The sequence below is a fragment of the Heptranchias perlo genome, chromosome 8 (assembly GCF_035084215.1).
Source record: "Heptranchias perlo isolate sHepPer1 chromosome 8, sHepPer1.hap1, whole genome shotgun sequence".
NCBI lineage: Eukaryota > Metazoa > Chordata > Chondrichthyes > Hexanchiformes > Hexanchidae > Heptranchias > Heptranchias perlo.
Window position 1 is genome coordinate 72683212 of NC_090332.1, and position 25381 is coordinate 72708592.

A 25381-nucleotide genomic window follows, 5' to 3' on the forward strand; every position below is an offset into this window, starting at 1 on the left:
AATGTAGAAAGGTGATATAAACTAAGTGGTTCAATTTTAATAGGGACAGAGACAGCTGGGGGTGTACGTACACAAATTATGCTGTTAACCAGTTTATGAAACACTGGTTAGGCTCCAGTTGTAGTATTGTGGCCAATTCTCGGCACCACACTTTAGAAAGGATGTCAATGCCTTAGAGAGGGTACAGAGGAAATTTACTAGAATGGTACCAGGGATGAAGGACCTCAGTTACTTGGAGAGACTAGAGAAACTGGGGTGGTTTTGCTTAGAGCAGGGTTAAAGGGAGATTTGATAGAGCTGTTCAAAATCATGAAGGTTTTTGAAAGAGTAAATAAGGAGAAACTGTTTCCAGTGGCCGAATGGCTGGTAACCAGACGACAGATTTAAGGTAACTGGCAAAAGAACCAGAGGTGACATGAGGAAATATTTTTTGACACAGCTACTTGTTATGATCTGGAATGCACTGCCTGAAAGAGTGGTTGAAGCAGATTCAATAATAACTTTCAAAAGGGAATTGGAAAAATTTGCAGGGCTTTGGGGAAAGAGCAGGGGAGTGGGACGAATTGGATAGTTCTTTCAAACAGCTGGCACAGGTACGATGGGCCAAATAGCTTCCTTCCGTGCTGTATCTTTCTATGATTCTAAGTATATCCAGCTTGTGTCGCTTCACTCTTGCCTCTTGTGTCAAAAGGTTGTGAGTTTAGAACCAACTCCAAAAGCACATAATCTAGGCTGATTCTTCAGAATTTACCGCTGTTTAATCGACAGAGAAAGCAATATTATGATTTAGTTTTAATTCTTTAGTTTTGACTGGACTTCAGGATCAGAATACGATATTTGTGATGCCTCCTCAATTGACGAGGCACTTGGAGAGCTGTTTTTTCTGGTTAATGATGCTGGGGTAACCCAATGTCACCTTTATATAATTCAATCAAAAATAGGCATTATCTAGGCTGAACTCCAATGCAGTTACTGAGGGAGTCCTGCATTGCAGGAGATGCCCTTCTTGGGATGATGTTAAAATGTAGTGCTCTACACTTGTTTTTGGAATTCAATCCCAAAGAGCTGGGCGTTTTTCTGCCCCACATTTGTTGCTCAGTCACTACCACCAGAAACCAGATTAACTGGTCGATCACCTATCTCACTGTTGCTTGTGGGATCTTGGTATGTGTAAAATAGCTACCACATAACAAAGTAGTTAATTTCAGTGAAATGGTTTGAAGTATTTCTGAGAGCTGTAACAAGGTGCTGTAATACTGCAAGTTTCTCCTTTGTTTCTTTTACTTAAAGGGGGCTTTAGATTATTTTCTTTCTAGTGCTTGCAAAAGGCAATTCTGAACTATATGTGTAAAAGATTTGGATCAACGTTCAAATCTGTGCAAGCACACAACATAGGTCAGAATTGCAGCGTGTGTAAAAACTGGTCACAACCAGTTTCCAGCTTTTCAGACGTTTGGTATTAACTCCGCCTACTTCCTCTGCCCGATCTTAAAACTACAAATTTGGATACGTACGCCTTCACTCCAGCTTTTGTTGCGTATTGGAAGCCATTTTGGGTAGGCCAGCTGTTATTATTCAAAAGAAAACACAGCGACCAATATGGATCCCGGAAATACCTCACATAACAAACGTTAGGAGCGTGCTGCGCATGTGATCTCGATTCCTAACCGCCATCCGTTCCAATACTTTCTGTACGCTCGTGGGGAGGGCGGAGAGATGGACTTCGCTGAATGCCCGTATGTGCCAATGTCCCAAGCGCACATGCGCAAGTGGCGGAGGCGGGGCTGGTTTCGCTCTCAGTTAATGGTGAACGGGCGGAGGGAAGAGTGAGTGTGTTATTATGTCCCGATACAACCGGTGCGGTGGAGGTGAGGAATCCCCCCCCTTTAGCACTGAAGGAAAAGCAAACGGAAAATAAGAACACCGAAACAAGCCAGCGTCTCGTCCTCGGCCCCCTGATGTTGGATGCTGCTGTGCGATCCCGAAAGGTGCGGAAGCACGCCAGCCTCTTCAGCATGGCGGGGGTCGAAGCTGCGTAATGGCGGCCGCTTGTTCTCTTTCCTAACGTTATTTGTCGTTATTTTCCGTAGCGCGCTAGTGCGCGCGGTCCTCTGATTTAAATGGTTTTTTTAAAACCGCTTTACCTCGACGGTTTAACTGTAAGGGTCGCGAGGAGCATGGGGAGCAGCAACTGAAAACGAAAGCAGTTGTATGCGCGCGCTCTGCGGCGGGCTGTACCAGGCGGCTTTGCCTCCATATTGTTTCAGGGTACTCTTCTCCGGCTTGTGTTTTTTTTTGGGGGGGTGGATAAGAGGCGACAATCGAATTGCGGGCCCGGTAGGTCCTAACCGTCCCGACGACCCTGGGTTTGGGTAGAGAAGCAAATGGAGGCTTATCAATGCGCCAGGCCACTGGACCCTAAAGTAACATGTTGACTCTTTCCTTCCCCCACCCCCGTACCGTTAGTTGTTTTCGATCAGTAAAAATGTTCTTTGAAGGGATTTAACGATGTCTTATTTACGTAAGATGATAGTTTGAACCATTGAAGCTGTGACCTAGGTTTAGGTCATAGGTTATAATACACCCGGTCTTCGAAATCAGAGTTTATTGAGAGTACTTCCATTTTTAAAAAATATCTAACATTGTAAAATTTGGAGCTTCCCTTTGATAGCTTGTGCCACTACCATTTTGCTGTACCCATTGTGACAATTGAGTTTTGCTTTTTGACCTTCATTTGACTAGATTAGTTTTTCTTAAATGTTATGGTCGATGGCGAGGAGGAAATTCTTAAGAGAAATTGGTTGCCTTATGTGAGGAGGTTATTTTATGATGTAATATAGATAAGATACTTAGTGATTGCAAGACGATCTCAAAGGGCTCAGTTTATGTCATAAACTGTGAATTATGTTTATAATGGTAACAGAATCAGAAATTTTGGTACACAAGATCATTTGACCCACAATGCCTGTGCTGGTTCTAGCTCCACATTGAAGCTATCTACTCAACTTATTTTGCTGCTCTTCCATAAACTTTCATTTTTATTCAGAAATGTTCATACAGTTCCCTCCTAAATGCTTTTTTTTTGCCACTTATTAGTAAAAAAAAAATCCATATTCTACTAATCTTACATTCATTCCAGCCATCTCCTTTTATGTTTTTAGTACTAAAAAATGTCAGCTTTGACTTAGTGGTAGTGCACTCATTTGAATCAGAAGATTGTGGATTCAAGTCCCACTCCAGAGACTTGAGCACATAATCTAGGCTGATACTTCAATGCAGTATTGTGGGAATGCTGCATTGCCGGATAATCTTTCGGATGAGACGTTAAACCAAGACTCTGTCCGCCCCCTCAAGTTGATGTAAAAAAAATCCTGTGGGACTATTTCGAAGAAGTGGGGAGTTCTGGTGTCCTGGACGATATTTAGCCTTGAACCAACATCACTAACACCAGATTATCTGGTCATTATCTTATTACTGTTTGTGGGACCTTGCTGTGCACAAACTGGCTGCCATATTTCCTACATTACAACAGTGACTACACTTTGAAAGCTGTATTTTATTAGCTGTATTAAAAAAAAATGCTTTGGGACATCCTGAGGTTGTGAAAAGCACTATATAAATGCAAGTTCTTTCTTTACTAATCCTGAGCTTGGGGCCCCTCATTTTGGATTTGGCGGAAATGTTTTTGCATTACTTACGCATTCAAACCCTTTCTTAATTTTTACCACTTCTATTGGATTCCTCTGCATCAAACATTAAGTTTGATAACTCTATCCTTGCATTCTTTCTCATTGGTGGCAGATCCAGCTTTTACATCTATGGATTCTGGAATTCCCTTCTTGACCTCTGAGATACTATATCGCCATCTTCAAAGCCTCTTGTTGACCATTTTAGGATATGTTTTTTTTCCCCTAAATTGTACTACATATTTCTATTTGACTACAGTTGCCATATATCTACTGACTAACCTGCCAGCTCTACTGTTTCACTTACCTCACAGCTTGCCAGCTAGTTTTGATATTCCCTCTATCATGTGCAGATCACATTAATTTATATAGAAACAGGATCTCAGCATACTCCTGGGGCAAGCCACTAGTTAGTTTACTAATCTAAGAAATGTTCACTTACTACAGCTGCCCCTCCACAAACTCTACTGTTAATACTATGGGCCTTAAAGTGTCACCATAGGATGCTTAAAATTATCATACTTATTAGCCCAAATATGCCACAACTTCTGCATTTCCTTTATTACTTGAAGCACTTGATAAGATTACTCTGTTTCTATGTAGCCATTTTTATATACATCATGGAGCACTGTCATTTCCCAATAAGTGGCTGCACATTACATTCTTGTAATCTTGCAGTGAGAATGCTAATTCAATTTTCCAATGTGGATGGTTAAAGCATAGTTACATAATGGGGGTAAATACAATGAAATTCTCATTATTCAGATGACAAATTGTAGTCACTAATTGCCTTTGCAATGCAGTGTAGTCATAATGTTATGGTGGAACTGCTAATTTGAGCAATTAGTCTACATTTGATTAGAGAAATAAAACTATTGGTAAGATTTAACACTTGAGTTCTGGTAACATTTTAAACTGGATATGTTTTAGCAATTTATATGGTTATTGCAAAACACTTGTTCTTCAAGTACTTCTCACTGTAGATTATTGAAATTTCTTGAATTTACCAGAAAGCACACTGGCTTTTCATGTGATGGGCCAGGATGATCCTGATCATTTTCAATATCTTGTGTACATTTCCATACTAGAGTAATATAACTAATTGGACAATTGAGTGGACTTTTAAGAGGAATTGTGACCTTTGTAGCAAAGGTGTATTGTTTATAAAACAGTAGCAGAGACTTCAGTAGGAGTTTTCAAGGCTATTTGCCTCTTGTATACATGTTGAAAACACTTTTTTGAATAAACCTAAATCAAAAATGGTTTTGTAGGAGTTAGCATGCATTCACACTGTATTCCAAGAACCTATTTTTATGTTTGTTAATGGTATATAGGAATATACACTGGGTTATTTGGAATAAGTATTTGGCTACCCTGGTCCTTGTCCTTTGTTCCAAAATGAATCCAGTCTATTTGCTGCGATGGTATTGCTCTAAAGTTTATCTTGTAAATCTGGTGTGCTTTGAAGATCAGTATTAAAATTTCACGTTGCTAGTCTTGGGTGTGCTGCTGTAGAGAAGTAGTAAGCAGTAGTCACATACTTCCATAGGAAGGATAAGTTGGAGGGAGACCCACATTAGACTCTTGTCCTGTATGAGTGGTATGTGTGGGTGAGGGGCCGAGGGTCAAGTTGGCTGCAGAGAGCAAAATACAGTTCCTTCACAAATCATATTAATGTGGAATCAGATTGTCAAACCGGATTACTATACATGTAGAATAATGAATGGTTGGTATGAATTTCAGATATTTACAATAGCTATCTTTGTAATGGTCCATACAGACCCACAACCAATTAAGTAATGCATTTCTTCTTTCTTTCCCACCCAATCCAGTCTGAAATTGAATCCTGACTTGTTTTGAATATCTTGTTCAGGAAAGCAAAAGTACTGTTTTATATGTTTTGCTGGGTATTGTGTGCAAGACTCATTTTCTATTTAGCAAATTACACTGGAATGAACAGTGGGGCTTAATGTTTTAGGTGAAAAGTTGCATAAAACTTCTCATGTTCATAAAATAGGGCCCCATGGAGTATTGAACACATATTTGATCTACCTCACTTCACTGAGTTCCCAATCTTGGCTGCACTTGGCTGAAGATTGTTGGAAGAAAATTTGGATGGGAATGCCATACAGCTGTAGTTGTGTGGCTTTTGGTGCTTGGGGCCAGGTTCCTGATATTCAGGTGCAGATCTGTGGCTGAGGGAGCACTAACCTGGGGAACTTGGGTTAAAAGATGGTTCAATCCCTGAACATTGAACGGAATTATGGCTAGGACATAATCATGAGATTCTGAAGATTTCCTAATTTGCAAGAACCTCATGTTGCTGCCAGTATTGTGCTCCTTGTTCATTCTCATATGCAAGATAAACTTTTTTTTTAAAAATGACAATTTGGTGTGCAAATATTTCAATGTGCAGTTTTGCAGTTTGAATTAATGGAGTTAGGTCACAGATCAGCCATGATCTCACTGAATGGTGAAACAGGCTCGAGGGGCTAAACGGCCTACTCCTGTTCCTATGTTCCTAATGTATTTCGCTCTCCTCCGTTTACTGCATTTAAAGGCAAATCTAATTTTGCCATTTCTTATTTTTCATAGTTGCCACTGTCAAGCTTATCATTCAGTTTGAATCTGCAGCTGCCATCTGTTTAGGATCAAGATACGTGAAGGACCTGATAGTGAAAAATGTTACGTTTTGTTTGATTTTAAAAAAAAACAAGACTGATTTAAAGTTAACTTAAACACATGGAGCTGTTTATTTTTCACACTGGGATGCATCAAAATTGGCTTTTTTTTTGGCTCTTGCTAGGGTATGGTTCTATGGGCAGTGGTCACTCTGGTATCTCACCCAAGAGGCCATTTTTCACAGAGCCTAGACTGAGTATCAGGCTATTTAATGGGTATTGCAATCTCATCAGTAGATGTCCATAAGTGAACTTTTCACCAAGGATCATCTCATCGTGATCAGGATCCCTAAATGATTTTCCCCTTCCTAGCCAAAGGCAGTTGAGGCTAATTGTTGCACCCTTACTACCCTCTAGCTCAGTTTAGCCAACATGGGACAGATCAAGAATCCAACCTGATACCTTCTGATCTCAATGACTCAGTAGCATGTTTCCTTTGCCAACTGAGCTATTAGAGACCAAAGTAATTTTTACTCTTAAATTAATGAGATTGACTGATATGAGTACAAATAGATGTTTTCTACACCATTTCTTAAAGGGGGAAGGTAATCTTCATTGAGTTCTGTAACTCCTTGTTGCTGCCTAGAGTGGCAATGATGGTTTGAGAGCCAGCTTCTGAGCCACAAAAGTTGCTTGGCCTGGGAATAACTAGTAATGATAGACAATCTAGATTGGGGGGGGGGGGGGGCAGGGAGGGTGGTGTCGTAAAGCATTCTCAGAAGAAAGTTTTTCAAAAACAAATGCACTTTGCACAGCTTACATTCAAAGAGGAGCCAGGGCCAGCCTTGCAGTTTGAAGCTATATCTGGCTGATATTTTTAATGCTTCTTAAGCTTGTATGAAATATAGTACTTCAATGTGTTTGGATCTTTTACGTCCACCTGAGAGTGCAGCTGGACCTCAGTTTGATGTCTTATCTGAAAGACAGCACCTCTGACAGTGCAATACTGAGGGACTGCGGCTTGAACCCACAGCCTTTGGACTCGGGCGAGAGCGCAACCATGGTTTAAGTCCACTCCAAAGAATTCTCTCAGAATTAAATTTAAAAAAAAAAATTCCCTCATGAGATTCAAGTTACTTCATTTTTAACTTGGCCTTTGATATCTCTCCTGATATGCTTCAGGTTCATTGGCTCACTCTTTCTGAATTGCTGTTATCTCTGATTCCCTGTTTTGGATTGCCCTTTTTTCATACCTACTTGCCTCCTCGGGGCTTCTGTGACGTATGTCTTTTTTTTTTCTTCCCTCCGACTAGTCTGCTTGTGCACGTCCATTTTTTCAGATGCTATTGCTTTGCGCGCATGCAGGCATACAAATCACGCTATGATACAAGTAGGATGGGCCCTATGTGACAAGATGATCATAGGTCTACAGACTGCCCAGCCAAGAGGTGAGGTGTGCTCGCTAGGCTTCCAATTTAGTTAACATGGGGTGTGCACTGCAGGAAAGAGCATGGATGAGCCCTAGACAGCTCCAGCAGAGACAGAAATTAGGGAATGATAAGACTTGTGCAACCTATTTTCTGCACTAAGGTATTGGACTGATTGAATTTTTTGAAGAGTTGACTAAAGTAGTGGACAGGGGAATGTCTCTGGATGCTCTTTATGCGGGCTTTCAGAAGGCATTCGATAAAGCCCCTCAAGAGACTGTTAGCTAAAGTTGAAGCTCATGGAATTGAGGGCAAATTATTGACCCGGTTAGGAAATTGGCTGAGCGGCAGGAGACAGAGAGTAGGGATAATGGACAGGTACTCAAATTGGCAGGATGTGACTAGTGGTGTCCCAGAGGGATCTGTGTCGGGGCCTCAACTATTCACTATTTATTAACGACTTAGATGACGGGATAGAGAGCCACATAGCCAAGTTTGGCGATGACACAAAGATAGGCAGCATTGTAAGCAGGTTTTATGATTCTGTGTGGATGGAAGCATAAAATTTGAGATTTGTTAATAGATTAAGTGAACGGGTAAAACTGTTGCAAATGGATTTCAATGTAGGCAAGTGTGAGGTCATCCACTTTGGACCTAAAAAGGATAGATCAGAGTACTTTCTAAATGGTGAAAAGCTCGAAGACGTAGGGGTCCATGTACATAGATCATTGAAATGTCATGGGCAGGTAAAGAAAATAATCAAAAAGGTCAATGGAATTCTGGCCTTTATATCTAGAGGACTAGAATACAAGGGAGTAGAAGTTATGCTACAGCTATACAAAACCCAAGTTAGCCCACATCTGGAGCAGTGTGTTCAGTTCTGGGCACCGTACCTTAGGATGGATATATTGTCCTTGGAGGGAGTGCAGCATAGATTTACTGGAACGATACCTGGACTCCAAGGATTAAATTATGAGGAGGTTACACAAACTAGGGTCGTATTCCCTGGAATTTAGAAGATTAAACGGTGATTTGATCAAAGTTTTCAAGATATTAAGGGGAACTGATAGGGTAGATAGAAACTTTCTGTTGGTTGGGGAGTCTAGGACTAGGTCATAACCTAAAAATTAGAGCTAGGACTTTTAGGAGTGAAGTTAGGAAACACTTCCACACGCAAAGGGTGGTAGAAGTTTGGAGCTCTTCTGCAAATGGCAGTTGATGCTAGCTTAATTGTTAATTTTAAATTTGAGATTGATAGAATTTGTTAACCAATGGTATTAAGGGCTACGGACTAAAGTGGGGATATGGAGTTAGGTCACAGATCAGCCATGATCTCGTTGAATAAGATCATACTCGAGGGGCTAAATGGTCTACTCCTGTTCCTATGACTATTGCTGGTGTCAACAGATTTAAAAAGTAGCTTTGTGTCTAAAGTATGTCAATTTATAGCCTGCTCATAATTGGTTTACTGAAATACATTGCATTATTTATAACTATTTTGTATTAACAACTATGGACACAAATCTTGGAATTTATCTATATTGAATGTATCAAAATCCAGACTGCATTTTGTAGTAAAATGACAATCATAGAACATTTACAGCACAGAAGCCCATTGAGCCAGTGCCAGCTCTTTGTAAGAGCAGTCCAGTTAGTCCCATTCCCCTGCTCTTTACCTGTAGCCCTGCAAATGTTTTCCCTTCAAGTATTTATCCAATTCCTTTTTGAAAGCCACGATTGAATCTGCTTCCACCACCCTTTCAGGCAGCGCATCCCAGATCGTAACTACTCGCTGCGTTTTTTTTAAGAAGTTTTTCCTCATGTTGCCTTTGGATCTTTTGCCAATCACCGTAAATCTGTGTCCTCTGGTTCTTGACCCTTCCGCCAATGGGAACAGTTTCTCTTTATTTACTTTATCTAAACCCTTCATGATTTTGAACACTTCTCTCAAATCTCCTCTCAAGCTTCTCCAGTCTATCCACGTAACTGAAGTCCCTCATCCCTGGAACCATTCTAGTAAATCTTTTCTGCACTCTCTCTAAGGCCTTCACATCCTACCTAAAATGCGGTGCCCAGAACTGGACACAATACTCCAGTTGTGGCTGAACCAGTGTTTTGTAAAGGTTCAACATAGCTTCCTTGTTTTGTACTCTATGCCTCTATTTATAAAGCCCAGGATCTCGTGTGCTCTTTTAACCGCTTTCGCAACCTGTCCTGTCACCCCTAAGATTTGTGCACATATAGAAGCTATAAATAAATATTCATTAAGTTTTCCTTGTTTACAGTGCAGAATTGTTTAGAGTTGTAAAGTATCAAGTTGTTTACAATCAGTTCAGCCAGCACTTATGTTAATAGTGGGTTGTATAATAAAAACAAATCCCACATTTTAATGAGTCTCTTTGGTATATTAATTTTGTTCATACTTCTGTATATGTGGATATATCAACATATTTTCCATAATTTCATGTTATCACCTTACTGCAGTGTTCCTGCACCTTACAGTGATGTTCATGTGTTGAAACTAATTACCAAACAGCTAAGGATAGTCACTGCCCCACTATAGACTTATTGTCCATCAGTATAACTTACTTCAAAAGTTTTGCAATTAACCCCCTGAAATACTTCCTTTGCATTCCCTAAGCAGCTTTCTCTACTGATACAAATTTATAAAATATATCTTTTGGTGATGGTTAAGGGAGAAATGTTTGTCAAGACATCAGAATAGTTCTTTTTATTGCCCACCTAACTACTGGAAGATGTTTAGTTTAATGTCTCATCTAATTGGCACATCCAACAAGCACTTCCCTAAGTACTGCACCGAAGTGTCCACCTAGATTATACGCTCAAATCCTGGAGTAGAGCTTGAACCCACAACTTTGGCGCAGAGGTGAGCTCTAACAACTGAGCCAAGATGACAGAAGCTGATTTGGATTCTGCTAACTATGTGGTTACTATGGACAAATCTTGCCCAGTGAATTGCTTTCACAGCAACATGCATAGCCATGTCGCTCACTTTCCTGCCTGTACTCTGCTCACAACCTAGCCTGCTTTTGCTCCCAGGCCCCTCGCAATACCCCCACTCCTTTTTGTTCTCTGGCTGGCCTCCGGCTCTTCGGTTTTTAGCTCCCCAACTCGTGCAAGCAAGAGATATACTTGTCTTTCATAAAATCTACGCTCTTTTCATATTTTGTCCACTTTCCTTGATCAAGAATACATAGCCCTTTCTAATCAATCCTTACTGTTGCCAACACCGATTCTAAAGTGGCCTCCAATCAATTCGTCTTTTTGTATTTTTTTCTTTCCTGTGCAACATTAAGTCTGGCATTCTGGTTCCAAATGAGCCTCGTACCAAACATTTCCTTTGCATTCCTTAAGCAGCTTTCTCTGCTGTCGTAAATTTATCTATTTAGCGCATAGGCATTTCAGTGATGTTGCACTTCACCTGCCCTCATAACAAATTATTTTTGCATTCATTAACTGAGAACCTTTTTTTAAAATTAGTATTATAATGGGATATTTTTCACATTATTAAGTCAGTCTACTTTTGGACTAGAATTTGTCTTGCCCTTTAAAAGATGTCTTTGCATGCTAAACATTTGTTAGTTTCTAGTTAAATATTTGATCTTGTCAGGTTTTCACCCTTCCCCATCTCCCTTAGTATACATTGAAATGGTACAGTAAAGTCAATTCTGTTTGTGTGTATGTATCTAAAGCACATGGAGCCCCTACAGTTATCACAGATAGTTAAATCTTGCATATTATTTAAAGTAGTTTTATTTAGTGTTTTGTTTTGTAGACTCTAATGATGTCTGATGTGCATCTCAACAGAAACCAAGGTCTATGTAGGTAACTTGGGAACAGGTGCCGGTAAAGGGGAACTAGAGCGTGCATTCAGCTACTACGGACCACTGAGGACTGTCTGGATAGCACGGAATCCCCCTGGTTTTGCTTTTGTGGAGTTTGAGGAGCCTCGAGATGCTGAAGATGCTGTTCGTGGTTTGGATGGCAAGTAAGTAAACTTTAAAGGGGAACTAAACCCCATTGGTAAAGTCACTGCTTTCATTAAGTTACTTGCTGTTCTTTCTAACTATATAATATGAATGTTTTCAGCTGTTTTTAAAAATTCTGGTCAGAGCACACTTGTTTAGACTGTTTAGGTACTGAAGGGCAAGTTTTTGTTCCCCTAAAAGTAGTGATAGAAATAATATAATAGCGCATGTGTAACCTGTCCCATGAAATCAATTTCTATGTCTGCAGGAACTTCCTCATTATTTAGGCACATGGTTGGTGGGCATAGTGTGCTCTGATCAGAGGAATACAGAACATCTGAGGATCATTCACAGTATTTTAAATGGAGAGAATGAATAATGAAAGGACTGACTTTACCATTTGGATTTAGCTCCCCTTTAAATAATGGGCAGTTGTCGATGAGTGACAAATGTACAAAATTGTTGTATATATGTGTGTGTGATTGGTGTGCTTGGTATCCATACACTTATTTTTATTTATTAAGTAAATACAATAGTGTATGGATAAGAGACCTATGACAGCTGCCATTACTGTAACCAAACCTGTATTAAACACTCGTGTGGTCTGGCAACTGCGGAAATGACAAACTATTTCCACAATTGTCATGTCATTCGCCAGCATACCGGTACTATTTTTCCCATCAGACAGCCTGTCCAGTAACTGAAGATACGCACAACTGCTCTCTTGCCCTGTTCAGTTCCTTTCTGACAGTAAAATTCTAAGCAGTCAAGAGCCTTCTCTTCCTGGTGTAAATATTTAGCTTTTTTTCCTTTTTAGATTCTCCCTGTGCAACACTCATTCGGTAGTCGGGAGGAATGGAGGTAGCTGCTCCGAGATTTCTGTCAATACTGTTCTGTGATCTTCCCTTTTTGTTGGGATGTGCTTGGCTCCATCTTGGGAAGTTACTGTGTGGGCAGTCTGGAGCATAAATCTACATTGATGTAGATTTGAGATTCCAAAACTTTTTTGCTGAGGCCCCCTTTCAGAGATTCGACGTCCCATGGGCAACCCCCTCTTAAGTAACAGTGGAGGGGGTAATTAGTGGCATGAAACAGGCAATAGCGAATCGGCAGTCTGTTTTAAATCGCTTACGATTTCCATTGAAGTCAATGATTTGGTATCAGCCCCTCTTGGTGCTACTGGCAAAGACCAATCCCACCCCCCCACCCCCAACCCCTGTATTTTTGCATAGAGGATTTAATTTCCTAGCTAACATAATATATTGCTTAAGACAGAAAGCAACATAAATAGCACTGTACTAGTACTGTACAACTGAATAAACTTGAATATAAAAGAACACTTGATGATTCACTGTTATCTCAGTCATTAGGATGAACCTGTTTGCTAGTGCACAATTTGTGGAATCTCTGTTTGATTTGGGAGAGTTTCATCTGCAAGTCAGTCTCTACATTCTCTGCTTCCATACTTTTTTTTCATGTAAATAAGTGAAAAAATTCCTATTTCACATGATACTTTGAGGCAAAGTAGAAAAGTATTTCAGTGGCTCTTTTGAGTTAACTCTGGGAGCTCTGACTTGAGAGCCAGAACTGATCAAGAGGCACGACTTTAAAATGGTCTCAAAACAGAATCACCAATGCTGTTGATCAAATTCTCTTTTAGACTCACGCCAATCTTGGCCTTTGCTACAAAGTCTTCTGAAAATGGATTTCAAGCCCAGGTGAAATCCTGCAATTCATTTGCCCCTCTCATGGAAATATTTGCTGAATTTCGTGCAAAACTGAGACAAATGCTCCAGAATTACGTCTTTAACCGAGGACTGACATTTTGCAGTCCATAATAATGTCAATATTGGGACCATAACCCCAACGCAGCCTTGCATAGGGCATTCTCAGCACAGCGTGGAATGTTTGAATAGTAACCGATCGCTGTGCACCACAACAGCTCTGATTGGTCCAACATTTGCTTGTAGAAATGAGTGAATTCAAGTGTCCCTTGCTGAGATTGCTCTATGCATGTCTGCATTGGTTTATACTTTTTCTTTGAATGTCAACTTAAATTTGCTCAATTTCTTAATTTAAAGAAATTCAGACTTTTGATGCACCACCTCTAGCTTTGTGAGGTTGCATCGGTGGCTCTCCTTCTCTGCCAGTGTGTCCTTCTCACGCCCATCTCCAGAAATCCTTGTTCCCGCAGCCCCCCACTATCCCGTTTGGGAACCTCTGTGTAGATCGTTGGTCTATCATTCCCTGTGGCACCAGGCTGCCAATTTTTGAAAATATGTTTTGGGAATGGGTGGCCTTTTTCCCCCATATGTTTCTGTTGTCAAACTTTGAATTCCATTTATCACTTTCACAGCAGGGATCTATCTGCTCCAGCTGCAGAGCATTAGCACAAGCATAGAACATTTTTGAGGTATTAGGAATGACATGGGATGATTTCTCTGGATCTTCCAGTTTCCTATGGAGAAGCACCTGGGTTCCACTTGTCCCAATCCCTTCACTGCATGCCAGAGATTTGGAACGTATGGAAGAACTGGAGGTTTGAACACTTCTTGCACTTCATTGTGCAGCACTTTGGCACACTGCCAAATTCTCCAATCCTTTTGAAAAGATATTTCATTAGATTCTGTTTTGTATTGAGTTGTGGAGTTGAGGACTTCCTGCTTCAATGCTCACTGGTGAAATAAGTAGGGTCTATGGCTAAGATATTGTAAGTTTTAATGTTTTATCACAGTTTGGGTGATTTGAAGTAGCAGCCAGTTGTTTCTTGCAAGAAGAAATTCATATGACCAAATGTGTATTGGAGTGCCCTCACCACTTGCAACAGTCCTGATTTAAAGCTAAATTTATTAATTCTTTAAAAAAAAATTGTGACCACATGAGTGTTATAAATAGAATACGCAATGGAGGGAAGTGAAATACAGTTTTTATTTGCACTTTGGGACAGACTAATTCTCCTGCGACTTTGTCGCTCGTGAATTGTTAACTCTGCCTTGTGGACAAATTGTATTTCTCGCTTTCTATCCTGTATCTTCTGTCAGCTGTCATTAATAGGCTATTTAAATTGATTTAATCGTCTTTAAATCATAGCTCTGATCTGTGGTCCCAGTTTTTCCACAGGACCACAGATACAGCATGAGACAATTGCCCAACTGTCCTGAACTGCAGCTTCATAAATAAAACCTTGATACATCATGCACATACAGGGCTATGTTTAACTTTTTCTTTAATCTCCCTTTTCTCTCCTTCCCTTTTTTTCAGAGGAATTAAGGATAATATCCGTATAGCTAATAAGTGGTAAATGCCATCAAAATATACTTATCTACAACTTGGGGATTCGCTCCAGTCCACAGGTGTTGGCATCAGTCCCAGTGAAACTTTATTCTGCAGTGTTTTTTTTCCTTCTGTCAATGTTAAATTCTTTCAGCTTCTGTCACAGCTTTATTGGTGTCTCTGACTTCTCACCTGACCCCTCTCAAGACTGCTTGCTTTCCTTTCATGCCCCTAAACTTCAAACAAAGGTGAACAGCTTCTGTACAGCTGCATTGCCGAAAGTCAATGGGTAATACGTGCAGCACTTAATCTCCCTTTTTAAACAGTAGGGGCAATGGGTTCCTGTTGGCCACCATGTTTTGCTAACTTGTGAATCTGATATTTATCTTTTTTGCTGTCCATATAACTCTATGGTCCAGCTGTTAACATTTAATTTTCACTAGGATGGATGGAGTTATTGTGCTGCTCCTTGGCCAATTAAACAGTGTAATGCCTTCAACCTTACAAGTACTCTTGATCTGCTCCCATTTGGTTTTTCTTTTAATTTTGTATATTTTTGGATTCTCTTGTCTCAGCTGTGTTTTTGTTTTTTCCACTCGTTTCAAGGGAGGTAGGTACTGTCACTCTTTTTCCCCCCCCCCACCCAGTTCAAATTGATTATTTTAAATTTGCTTCTTCAGGGTGGTGGCAGTATTTTTTTTGAGATTTTGGTTAGATCTTCAACTGCCTTTCCTGCTATTTTTCTAATACCAGATGGGTCTACTTGTGTAAATATTGCCACACTGCTTATGATGCTACGGGCTTCATCATAATTTTGCATTGTTCTACATTTGACTTTTAATACAGTGATGACCTAGTGTTCACATTCCCGTCACAGGAAAAAAAACTTGTACTGGGGGAGAAAAAAGGGAATCTGAACAGAATGGGCATTATTTCTCAAGTTACGAGCCTGATTTATATTAATGAGTATATTGTAATAGGCATCTAAACACTAAGGGTGGTAGAAACCCAACTAATGCATATTTAATTGTATGCAACCTAAAATGAAGTAGAGTTTATGCCGTTGAAGCCTTAAAGTGCCAGTCATTTCATAGCGACGGTATTGTTCTAGTTACACATTTTAACTGATGCTTTGTGTTGGGTTGTCTTTGACTTTGTGTAAACACTAATTTCTTTAACTTAAGGGTAATTTGTGGCTCACGTGTGCGAGTGGAGCTATCAACAGGAATGCCACGGCGCTCGCGCTTTGAGCGGCCACCAGCACGTCGCCCCTTTGACCCAAATGATCGATGCTATGAATGTGGAGAAAAGGGTCATTATGCTTATGACTGTCATCGCTATAGTCGACGCAGAAGGAGCAGGTATGAGTTGCCAATCTCAGTGACTTTTAATATTGCTTAAAAGTATTTTTATTTAAGTATATCTAAGCAACTTTATTTAATCTGAATAAAGAAATGCAGTGCTTTATCATTGCTTCTTGCTTCTTTACATTTAAGTGCTAATCAGGTCTTGTGGCATTTTTTGCTTGACTTTTTGAGTTTCACTGTGAATGTTTTGAATATTAATGATCCACCTGGTCCGAACCTTTCAGGTTTCTTCGTTTGAGTCAGTCACCGCGATTCAGAATGTCGTGAGCCTCATGATATCAGGCTGAGGCATCTAGCAAATCCAACAGTTTTGATGCGCCTAGAGCATACGGTGATTGGCATGAGGCCAGATCCCCTCGAGAGCCTGCTACAACTAGCTTCACCTTAAGATTCTTTTGAGGGCAGAAAAAGTTTGAGAGTGAGACAAGGTGATCGCCGTTATGCTGTAAATTGGCTTTCAATTGGGCCCCTTTCTAGAGGAACGCCAGATTGACCGCATTCCCTCGTAGACAAACCTTCCTGCGTCAATCAAGCCTCACTTTGGCTCATTTGGCTGTCAGTTTGATCGTCGTTAGATTGAAGAACATCTAGATGCTGCGATGGTCTGATAGATACTTCTAGATCGCCTAGATCTGCTAGACCTTGGTCCAAAGAGAGGGTCGACTGACCTGCAAACTTGCAAGGTTTACTTTACGTACCACTTACAAAGTGTTTTTACGATGCACAAAATACTAAAATATGTTAAAAAAAAAAAAAAATTTTTTTAATGAATCTACGTTATGTAGATTTAATCTAAAAACAAATACATAGGTCCCCAAGTTGTCTTCAAACTGACAGACACAAATACTATATTATAGCAATCTTGTTTTCTGATTCCAGCAGAGGTATTCCAAGAGTATAATGCTGAAATGGCTAAATTTAACAGCACTTTCTTTTGTTAAACCAGGTCCAGGACCAGATCACGTTCACGCTCGCGGGGAAGAAGGTATACCCGTTCACACAGCCGTAGCCGTGGCAGAAGGTAAGTCTTTAATTGTGAGGTTTAGTTTTGAGGAATGATGCCTTCAGGTTTCTAGAATATCCTGCACAATTTAAAAATAATGTTCAACTTTTATCTAGGTCCAGGTCTTTTTCTCCTCGGAGATCCAGGTCTTTTTCTCCCAGAAGGTCTCGGTCATTCTCTCCTAAACGGTCCAGGTGAGTGTTTTTCCTTTTCTCTCCCTTCCTCTTTGGAATTGAAATAAGCTTTTGAAATGTATTGAACTGTGAATGATGCTGTTTTCTTCATTGCTGGTTAAATCCCAGTGGTTACAAATGTCCTTTTCTGCCAGGCAATTTTTTAAAATGTGACCTTGCAAAGAGAGCATCTCCTGTCAGAAGTTGCCATCATGGGAAGCATATTGGGTAAAACTGGTATTACAGCTGTTGTTAAATTGTTACGCAAATTTGAGTTGTATACAAATAATTTACCCCTTAATTTGCATGCATTTAGACTACAGCAGTTCAGTCCATGCAGTAAGTTAATGGTACTCATAATATGGCCAGGGCAATTTGTGGCCCACCTTCACTTCCTTTTGGCTGTTGCCAGACTAATTGCTTTGTATGCCTCTAGGCCTCCATTCATGACCTACTTTGCTGTGGACTATTGACTGAGCTGCTTTTCTTCAAGATGATAAGGCAAGAGAATGCTATTAGGATGTTCCAGCTTCCATACAGCAAATGAAAGGGCCTTATTGAAATAAAACTATTTAATAGAATATTAGTGGTTCTGTAACATTTCTCTTCCTGGGAAGTGCCTGGCCTTCACTTGGCAGCAACTCAGTGGGATGGTTGAAATTGAGAACTCACTCTGGGAATCATGGGTGCAGATTCTTATTCCATCTTTCTCAGTTGCAACATTCTTGAGAATATGCCTTGCAAGTCATCTGGATTGATTCTGGATTTGTTGACTTGTGACTCCCGTTGTAGGCAAACCTTTCTGGGCTGCTCTAGATACTGCAATTGAGCACTACAGTTGAGAGTTTACCTGTAACATTGGGAGCTGGTCCATTAGGGTATGCTGAGCAAAATGGGGTTAATGCTGACCACTTTACTGTCACTTTGATAATAAGCTTATATGACAGTTTACCTAATGTTGAGCAGCATAAATGAGCGCTGCTGGCTAGACTGTGTGGAGCGTCACTTGTATGTTAGGTTCTTTTATTGTTTAGGTGGTGATATAAGGTAAGTTGATGCGTAAAAAATTTGCTGAACTTGGCTAAAATCTGAAGCTTAATTTCTGTTCCTCCCACCTAAAAGCAAACTGAAGAGTTGATATTTGTGGACAGATGTGAGATCTGAAGTAAATGCCATCCAATATCCTTGCATATACAAGTGTTCTTGTCTACTTTACAAGCATCTTGGTATTTTATTTGATGCTCCAAGTGATGCATGTATGATAAATATATAAATATATATTTATTAATCATTGACTACAGCTCATCACTTAATTTATCTGGTTCTGTAAACTATCATCTAACAGACTAGATGTGTGGAAAATCTGTCTGCATATTAAACTTGCCTGTTCCTGCTATTTATGGAATTTTTAAATCCCTCTTACTCTGTATATTCAAGAGTATTAGTTGGCATTTGCTGTAATTCTGTCTTGACTGACCACAAATACTAACCCATCTCTGCTGAGCTTTCTTCAGATTGATGGAACAGAAATTAAGCTGGAGCTTTCTGCAAATTGGATGCCTTATTCCTGTAGCTAGGTGAGATGAGGAACTGACTCTTGGAGGGAGGACATTTACTGCTGTTAATGAGTTGCCAGCACTTGATTTTGGTGGCAGTATGGTATTTGAGGTTCTTACCAATCATACATAGGGTTGTGGCCTCGTTTACTTTTTAAAGACTTTCATAATGTGAATCTCATACAGATTCAGCTTACATTACATAGAATTAGTTAGAAATTGCAATACACAAGTTGTTTTGCCCAACCAGTCTGTATTTATCTTCCCCATGAGCAGTACTCCTATTTCCATGTGCCTGCCCTGTTTCCATATCCCTCTATTTTCCTTTCCTTCAACCACCTATCTAACCTTTTTATATCAAGTGCAATTGTTTCGGTGCATCACAACACAAAACCACTGCAAGCACATTCCCCAAAATCTTCATGTAACTGCCATGGGTAATCCAAACAGCCATTGATAACTGACACAGTACTCAATGATGAACCAGTCCATTTATAAGTAACTTATCCCATACATCATACCACCTCCCCCTTTCCTTCCCCCTCCCCATTGATTCCCTGAGTACCTTTTTAGTTGTATAATGAGATTGTTACCATGTTGTGACAAGTGGCCTCAATTGTTGTGCTTTAAAATGGAAGGGCACTTTGCAAATAAGTACTTGGAATATGAACTATACTATAGATATTTTTTAAACAGACTTTAGAATGGCTGGTCAGTTTTCATAAAGTCCAGAAGATGGCTGGCAGTGTCTGATCTGTAGAAATTAGCCACACTGATTTCCCATGGAGCACATCTTCCAAACATGAAAGGTTGTATATTTGGATTGTATGCAAACAGATAGCAATAAGGACTTCATTTTTACCATATTCCTGGTCAGGTTTTTTCTAAACACAAGTTTTAAATAGACTGAGTGAACAAACCAAATTATAGAACTTATTGCTGGTGAAGGTTGTTGCGTAAGCATTGCCTTGTCTGAGTTTACTTGAGTTCTTTATGGAGGAAATGGATGACATTTATGTTCTTTGGTTAAGTTATGTAAATTAAGTACCCTGTAAGTATTTCCTAATAGCTAACTTTTCTCCTATCACAGGAAAATCCATGATTTTCTTTTTATAATGGTCTTTTTTCATTATAGGTCTAGGTCGAGGTCACGGTCCAGATCCAGGTCTCTGTCTAGGCAGAGAAGCAGGTTGGTTTAATTTTCATGGAATAGCCTTTCTTTCCAGTAATTGACAAATATATTGACTATATTTCTTTTGAGTTGTCAATTATGCAGGGCTACGTTAGACACATTTGGGAGTGAATATTGGTGATAGTTGTAAAAAAAAATTTGGAAACCAGTTTAAAGAAAACTTCAGTTCAATATTTACATAATATGGGAAAAAGTCCTCATGGTGCACTCACTGATGGGACAGGATGTAGTTTTGCCCTTTTAATTCTGATTGCTGTCTTTGGGTGGGAGGGGGGAGGAGAAGCAGTGAGCAGAGATCAGACACCACCTATAGAGAGGGAGGAAATGGGGCAGGTCATATGTTTTTGAGCAGTATTAGAACAGCCCTAATAAGGGCTGTCATCTTGGCTGGTGTATGGGTAAAAGGCAGAAAAATACAAAAGTGGAATGTGTGGTATTTAAGAACTTGACAACGTAAGATGAAAGATTAAATGCAGAAACCAAATGAATGCAAGATTTGTAACTACATCCAGTAAGTTGGTAATGTAATTTGGAAGAGATGAACATGACTATAGTGATGTGAACATATGCAGCAATTTTGATCAGCTGTAAAGGAATTTATTGGTAGTTCAGTAAATTTATTCTCTACTAAAATTATATTTAAAATGTTTGCTATTAAGCAGCTAGTAAGAAAAAGAAATTGCAGTTATATAGTGCCTTTTACTACCGCAGCACGTCACATCATGCTAGACAGCCAATTAATTGCTTCTTGAAATGTAGTCACTGCTATATAGACAATCACTGCAGCTTGTTTGTATACAGAAGGGTCCTATAAACAGAAAATGAGATTAATGACCAGATAATCTGTGTTGGTTCAAGGATAAATGTTGACCAGGACACTGGGAGAACTCTTCTTCAAATGGTGCTCTCCCCCCAAGCTGTCTGGTCTGTATTGTTGTCCTCTACTTTCTGGCCTGGTTTGCTGCTGTCATTCACCATCACTTGTTCCCTGCTGTGTTCTCTTGCTGTTTTTCACTTTGCCAGTGCTGCTGCTACTACTTCTGCTCCCGTCTGTTCAAATGTTAATACAAGGAAGCCTTTTGAATCGCCCAGGCTTAGAGGACTGGTAAAGGTGATTGGCCTGGGAGTAGTGGTTATAGCTATGAACACAAACTTGCAATGAAAATACAACTGGGTAATTGGGGGCTGGACAATGGGAGCCTGCAGGCCAGATTCAGCCTGTCCAAGAAAGCTCAAGATGAAAACAGGCAATGATTCAGTACAGAATGTTCTACAAATAGATGACATTAAGGCCTTAGAGAGTGTACTTTGTTGATTCACCTTGCTGCCACAGATGGGAAATTATAGTTGAGAGATGTCTGTAGTTGTGAAATAATTAATCCTCAAGTGTGGGATAAATTTAATGTGCAGCTAATGTATGTTGCTGTCAGTTAACATTTTTATTTTTTGTAGGTCTCCATCTCCTGTAAGAAGATCTCCTGTAAGAAGATCTCCTATAAGAAGATCCAAGTCTGCATCTCCTGTTCGAAGGTGAGGGAACCAAAACCAGCATTCTTACTAATTGTTTTTGACCCATTTAAATATTTTTGCCTGCCTACCCTATTTCCCCCTCCCATATCAATTTTTAAATTGGATTTCCTGTGGTGTATACTGTTCCCAAGCTGCAGACTTAACGGTTGCCCTGCTCCCAGCTATCTAAAGTTATTCTCGAGCCAATTGCAAGGAGGTGTGTGAGAATGGTATGGATTGACTACTTCTGGTTTTTGTGCCATTTGAGGTTGTCAGTACTATTGATGGCATAGCTACAATCATGAACTTGTGATTCTAGTTATAGCACACTGGAATACTGCTGTGCTGCCCCAGAGTGCTTCATGGGGACTAGGTCCCAATTGGATTTTGTTTAATCTGTGGGACCTGGATTTGAATCTAGCCCTAACCAATCTTTGAGCTCTTAGTGAAGTAAGTTTGGGCAATATGAAACCGAACCCTAATGGGCCCGCAGTGCAAAATTGCACGTAAATTGGCCATCTAGATCATATGATGAAGATGGCTAGTATAGGGAAATTTACATTGATAGTTCCTCTTCAGAGAGTTGAGGCTTATTGTTCAGACAGAGTAGAAGGAGCTTTACTCTGCAGTTTGGTGTGCTGTACCTGATCTGGGGAGTGATACTATTCAATTCCTCACAACTGGTATTCTCTTTCCCCCCCCCCCCCCCCCCCTTATCCAGAAACATTTGTGGTGGTAATATTGGGTCTTTGGATGCTTTGCTAACTTGTTTACCTTCCTTTCCAAAAACAGTCGCTCGAAGTCTAGATCACTTTCACCAAAGCGAAGGTAAGGAATTATATTTTTTTTTAAAATTAGAAACCAAGGTGAAGGGGCACCCTCTGCAGTGCAGGGCACAAGGTTAGGGTAAATCAAGAAATAGTGGTCACGTGACTCTTAAGATTGTGTTTTGAAAGCCTAATGATGGTAAGAGGAAGGAACAACTGAGAAAGGTGGGGAATTCCTAAGTAATTTAACACATTGAATGGGTATCATTTCCTGCCTTTGTGTATTTTTCATTATAGTAATCTATGAAGATTTGAGTCTATGAAAATTTTGTGCATTATATATGTTTGTGCTTATGCTTTATTGCTGTTTTTTTTGCTGAATGGTTATCTTTGGCAATTTTGGGTGGCAGCTTTCCATTTTGAGGGGTGACTGCTTTTGTTTTTGTCATCTTCCACCTTGCATCTATTGCTGTTCATTGTGTGGGCTGGGTGTTTAATTTGCTAAAAGGCATAAGGAGATTTTAGAAAATTATGCTGATGTTTGATTACTTAAGTGGATTTTTTTTCCTGTGTGCAGTGCTCTACACTTGTCTGTGTTAAATTTCATCTGCCATTCTTTCCTAATTCCATATTTTATTCAACTCATTCTGTAATTTCTAAGCTGCCTTTTCTGAACCCACTTCCCCATCTAGTTTATTATCACTTACAAATATGAGTTTCTGAATCAGTCTTTTTTGTAAATTAAAAATCGTAGTGGTCCTACTACTGAGCCCTGGGTCCCTGCACTCAGTAATTCTACCCCCCCTTTCCAACAATCGCACCTGCATAAAATAGTCCCTCTACATCAATTTTGTGTGGTTTATTAGGTATCATATTCAACACATGGAAGTAGTAAAAAATATAACATTTGAAGATGTGTCTCTGAAGTATTGGGCAGCAAGTCCTACTTAATTGTATCCAAGATCTGCCTGGCAGGTCAAATTGGGCGTGATCTGAGTGGTATTTCATTAATCGGGTTAGCTGAATTCACTTGGTGTTCAGAGATAAAAACGAAGTGTTGCAGATGTGTACACTACATTAACTGCAGTGGTTATTGTAAAGGTTGTTTGCTACTTGGGAATATTTGATGTTAGTGAGTCATATTTTGAGAATGCAGTAGATTCTCCTTCCCTACTTTTCTGAATCTTATCTATGACTAAGTCATTTATTAATGTCTGAAATAATTGTGCTTTATTTCACACCAGCAACTTGTGGATGTAAGGAATTTTATTGCTTTAAAAATGTGACTTCTGTATTAAAAAATTTCTACTTGTGATATCTCTGCATATTTTTAACAAACCAACATGGGATGGGAAGGGATCTGTCATAAACACTCTTCAAACTGTGCTATCAGTGTATCCTATACTTAATGTTAACATCTACATTTTATTTCAGTAGTACCTAAAATCATCTAACATACAAACTGGATCCACATTAAGAAGCCATGGCATACAAGTTCTATACTCATGCTTAACTTGCTTGCTGTTTTGACTTGAGGACTTGTGCCCTACTGCTCTGTCATTTATTCTTTACCCATTACTTCTGTTTTTTTTTAAAATCCATGCAACTAATTCAATTCCAATTTCCTTTTGTAAAATGTTATTGTCATCTAATAGGTTATATAAAAAAAATTGACAAAAGCCTCAGTGGGGCACCTGACTGCTTTCTTGGGAGGCCTGAGAGCAGTTTTATTTTGAGAATGGGGAGGGGGAATTGGCAGTCCCTGAAATATAGATGAATGTGGAAGACAAACTAATTTTACTTGTTTGAGATGCTGTTCTAATGACTTTTTTTGTTTTTTTCTCCTTCAGTCGCACACCATCTGAAAATTCTCGTAGAGCTGCAAGTCCTGACAGAAATGACTAAGTACAAATTGCAAAGCAAAAGCAAATCTTTAGAATGAATGTTTTTTGTTTACATTCTTTGAAGTTGTAAGGGAATCTTTTGATTCTTTGTGGTTTTTTGATTTGATTTTAAATGTAAGGGCTTGTTTCTAACTTAATTTTTCATGCTTCCTTTTTTCCCCTTTGTGGAAAAAATATGGCATGGGTAGGACTGATTTTTTTTTAAAAAAGAGTACACATCTTAGAGACTAAATCCAGTAACCTGCATTTTTTTCCTGCATAACTGTTGTATTCTTTTGTTCTAATATCAGATTCCTCAAACCAGTTGAAGTGTATCACATTTTTGTATCTGGAAATAAAAATAAATTGTCCTGAGGTGTATGTCTAAATTTTTATGCATCTATTGGAGAACCATTGTATTTAGACAAATTTACTGGCTGGCAGAATTCAATGTATTAAATGGTATGGATAAAATTATTTACCCCATTACCTTCTATCCAGACTGTAGAGCTTAAACTTCTCTACTCTTAATAATTCTACTCCTTTAGACAGAAGATCATTCTTGTTGCTCTACTAACTTTTAAAAATATTTGTACAATTCTTTTGAAGTGTGATGACCAGAACTGCATGCAGTAGTCTAAGTGAGGTCTAACTAGTACATTGTAAGTCTTGGCCTTGTAGATTCCAGTTCTGCTTTTTTAAAAGTGACAAGTCTATCCCACTAGTTTCCCTGTGCTAATTCTGTGTATCTGTTTCTCATTCTTGTAAGTGCCTTTATTGTACTGCTTGTGGGCCTGGAGGAGCAGGAGTGTTTCCTCCAGGCCTAACTAGCTTTCTTGCCACGATTCGACACACACGATCGGCTGACCACCGCCCCCTGATGTCTCCAAATCTCCTTTTCTTCCTTCCTCCCTCCCCTCCCCCCCCCCCCCCCA

At 39.6% G+C, this 25381-nt stretch overlaps 1 protein-coding gene across 2 annotated transcripts; it reads left to right on the top strand.

Annotated features, from left to right (window-relative positions):
• Positions 1 to 1709: 1709 nt before the first annotated feature.
• Positions 1710 to 24822, top strand: LOC137324694 (serine/arginine-rich splicing factor 7-like). 2 transcript variants are annotated; one of them, XM_067989293.1, is made up of 9 exons: positions 1768 to 1868; positions 11563 to 11743; positions 16181 to 16357; positions 17310 to 17384; positions 17483 to 17560; positions 20231 to 20284; positions 21740 to 21817; positions 22589 to 22624; positions 24414 to 24822. In XM_067989293.1, the coding sequence occupies exons 1-9, from the start codon at positions 1841 to 1843 to the stop codon at positions 24466 to 24468; spliced, it is 762 nt and encodes a 253-aa protein (XP_067845394.1). In that variant the 5' UTR covers positions 1768 to 1840; the 3' UTR covers positions 24469 to 24822. The 2 variants fall into 2 exon arrangements, with proteins under 2 accessions (XP_067845395.1, XP_067845394.1); XM_067989294.1 differs by lacking the exon at positions 11563 to 11743 and having other exon boundaries at positions 1710 to 1826.
• The last annotated feature ends 559 nt before the right edge of the window (positions 24823 to 25381 follow it).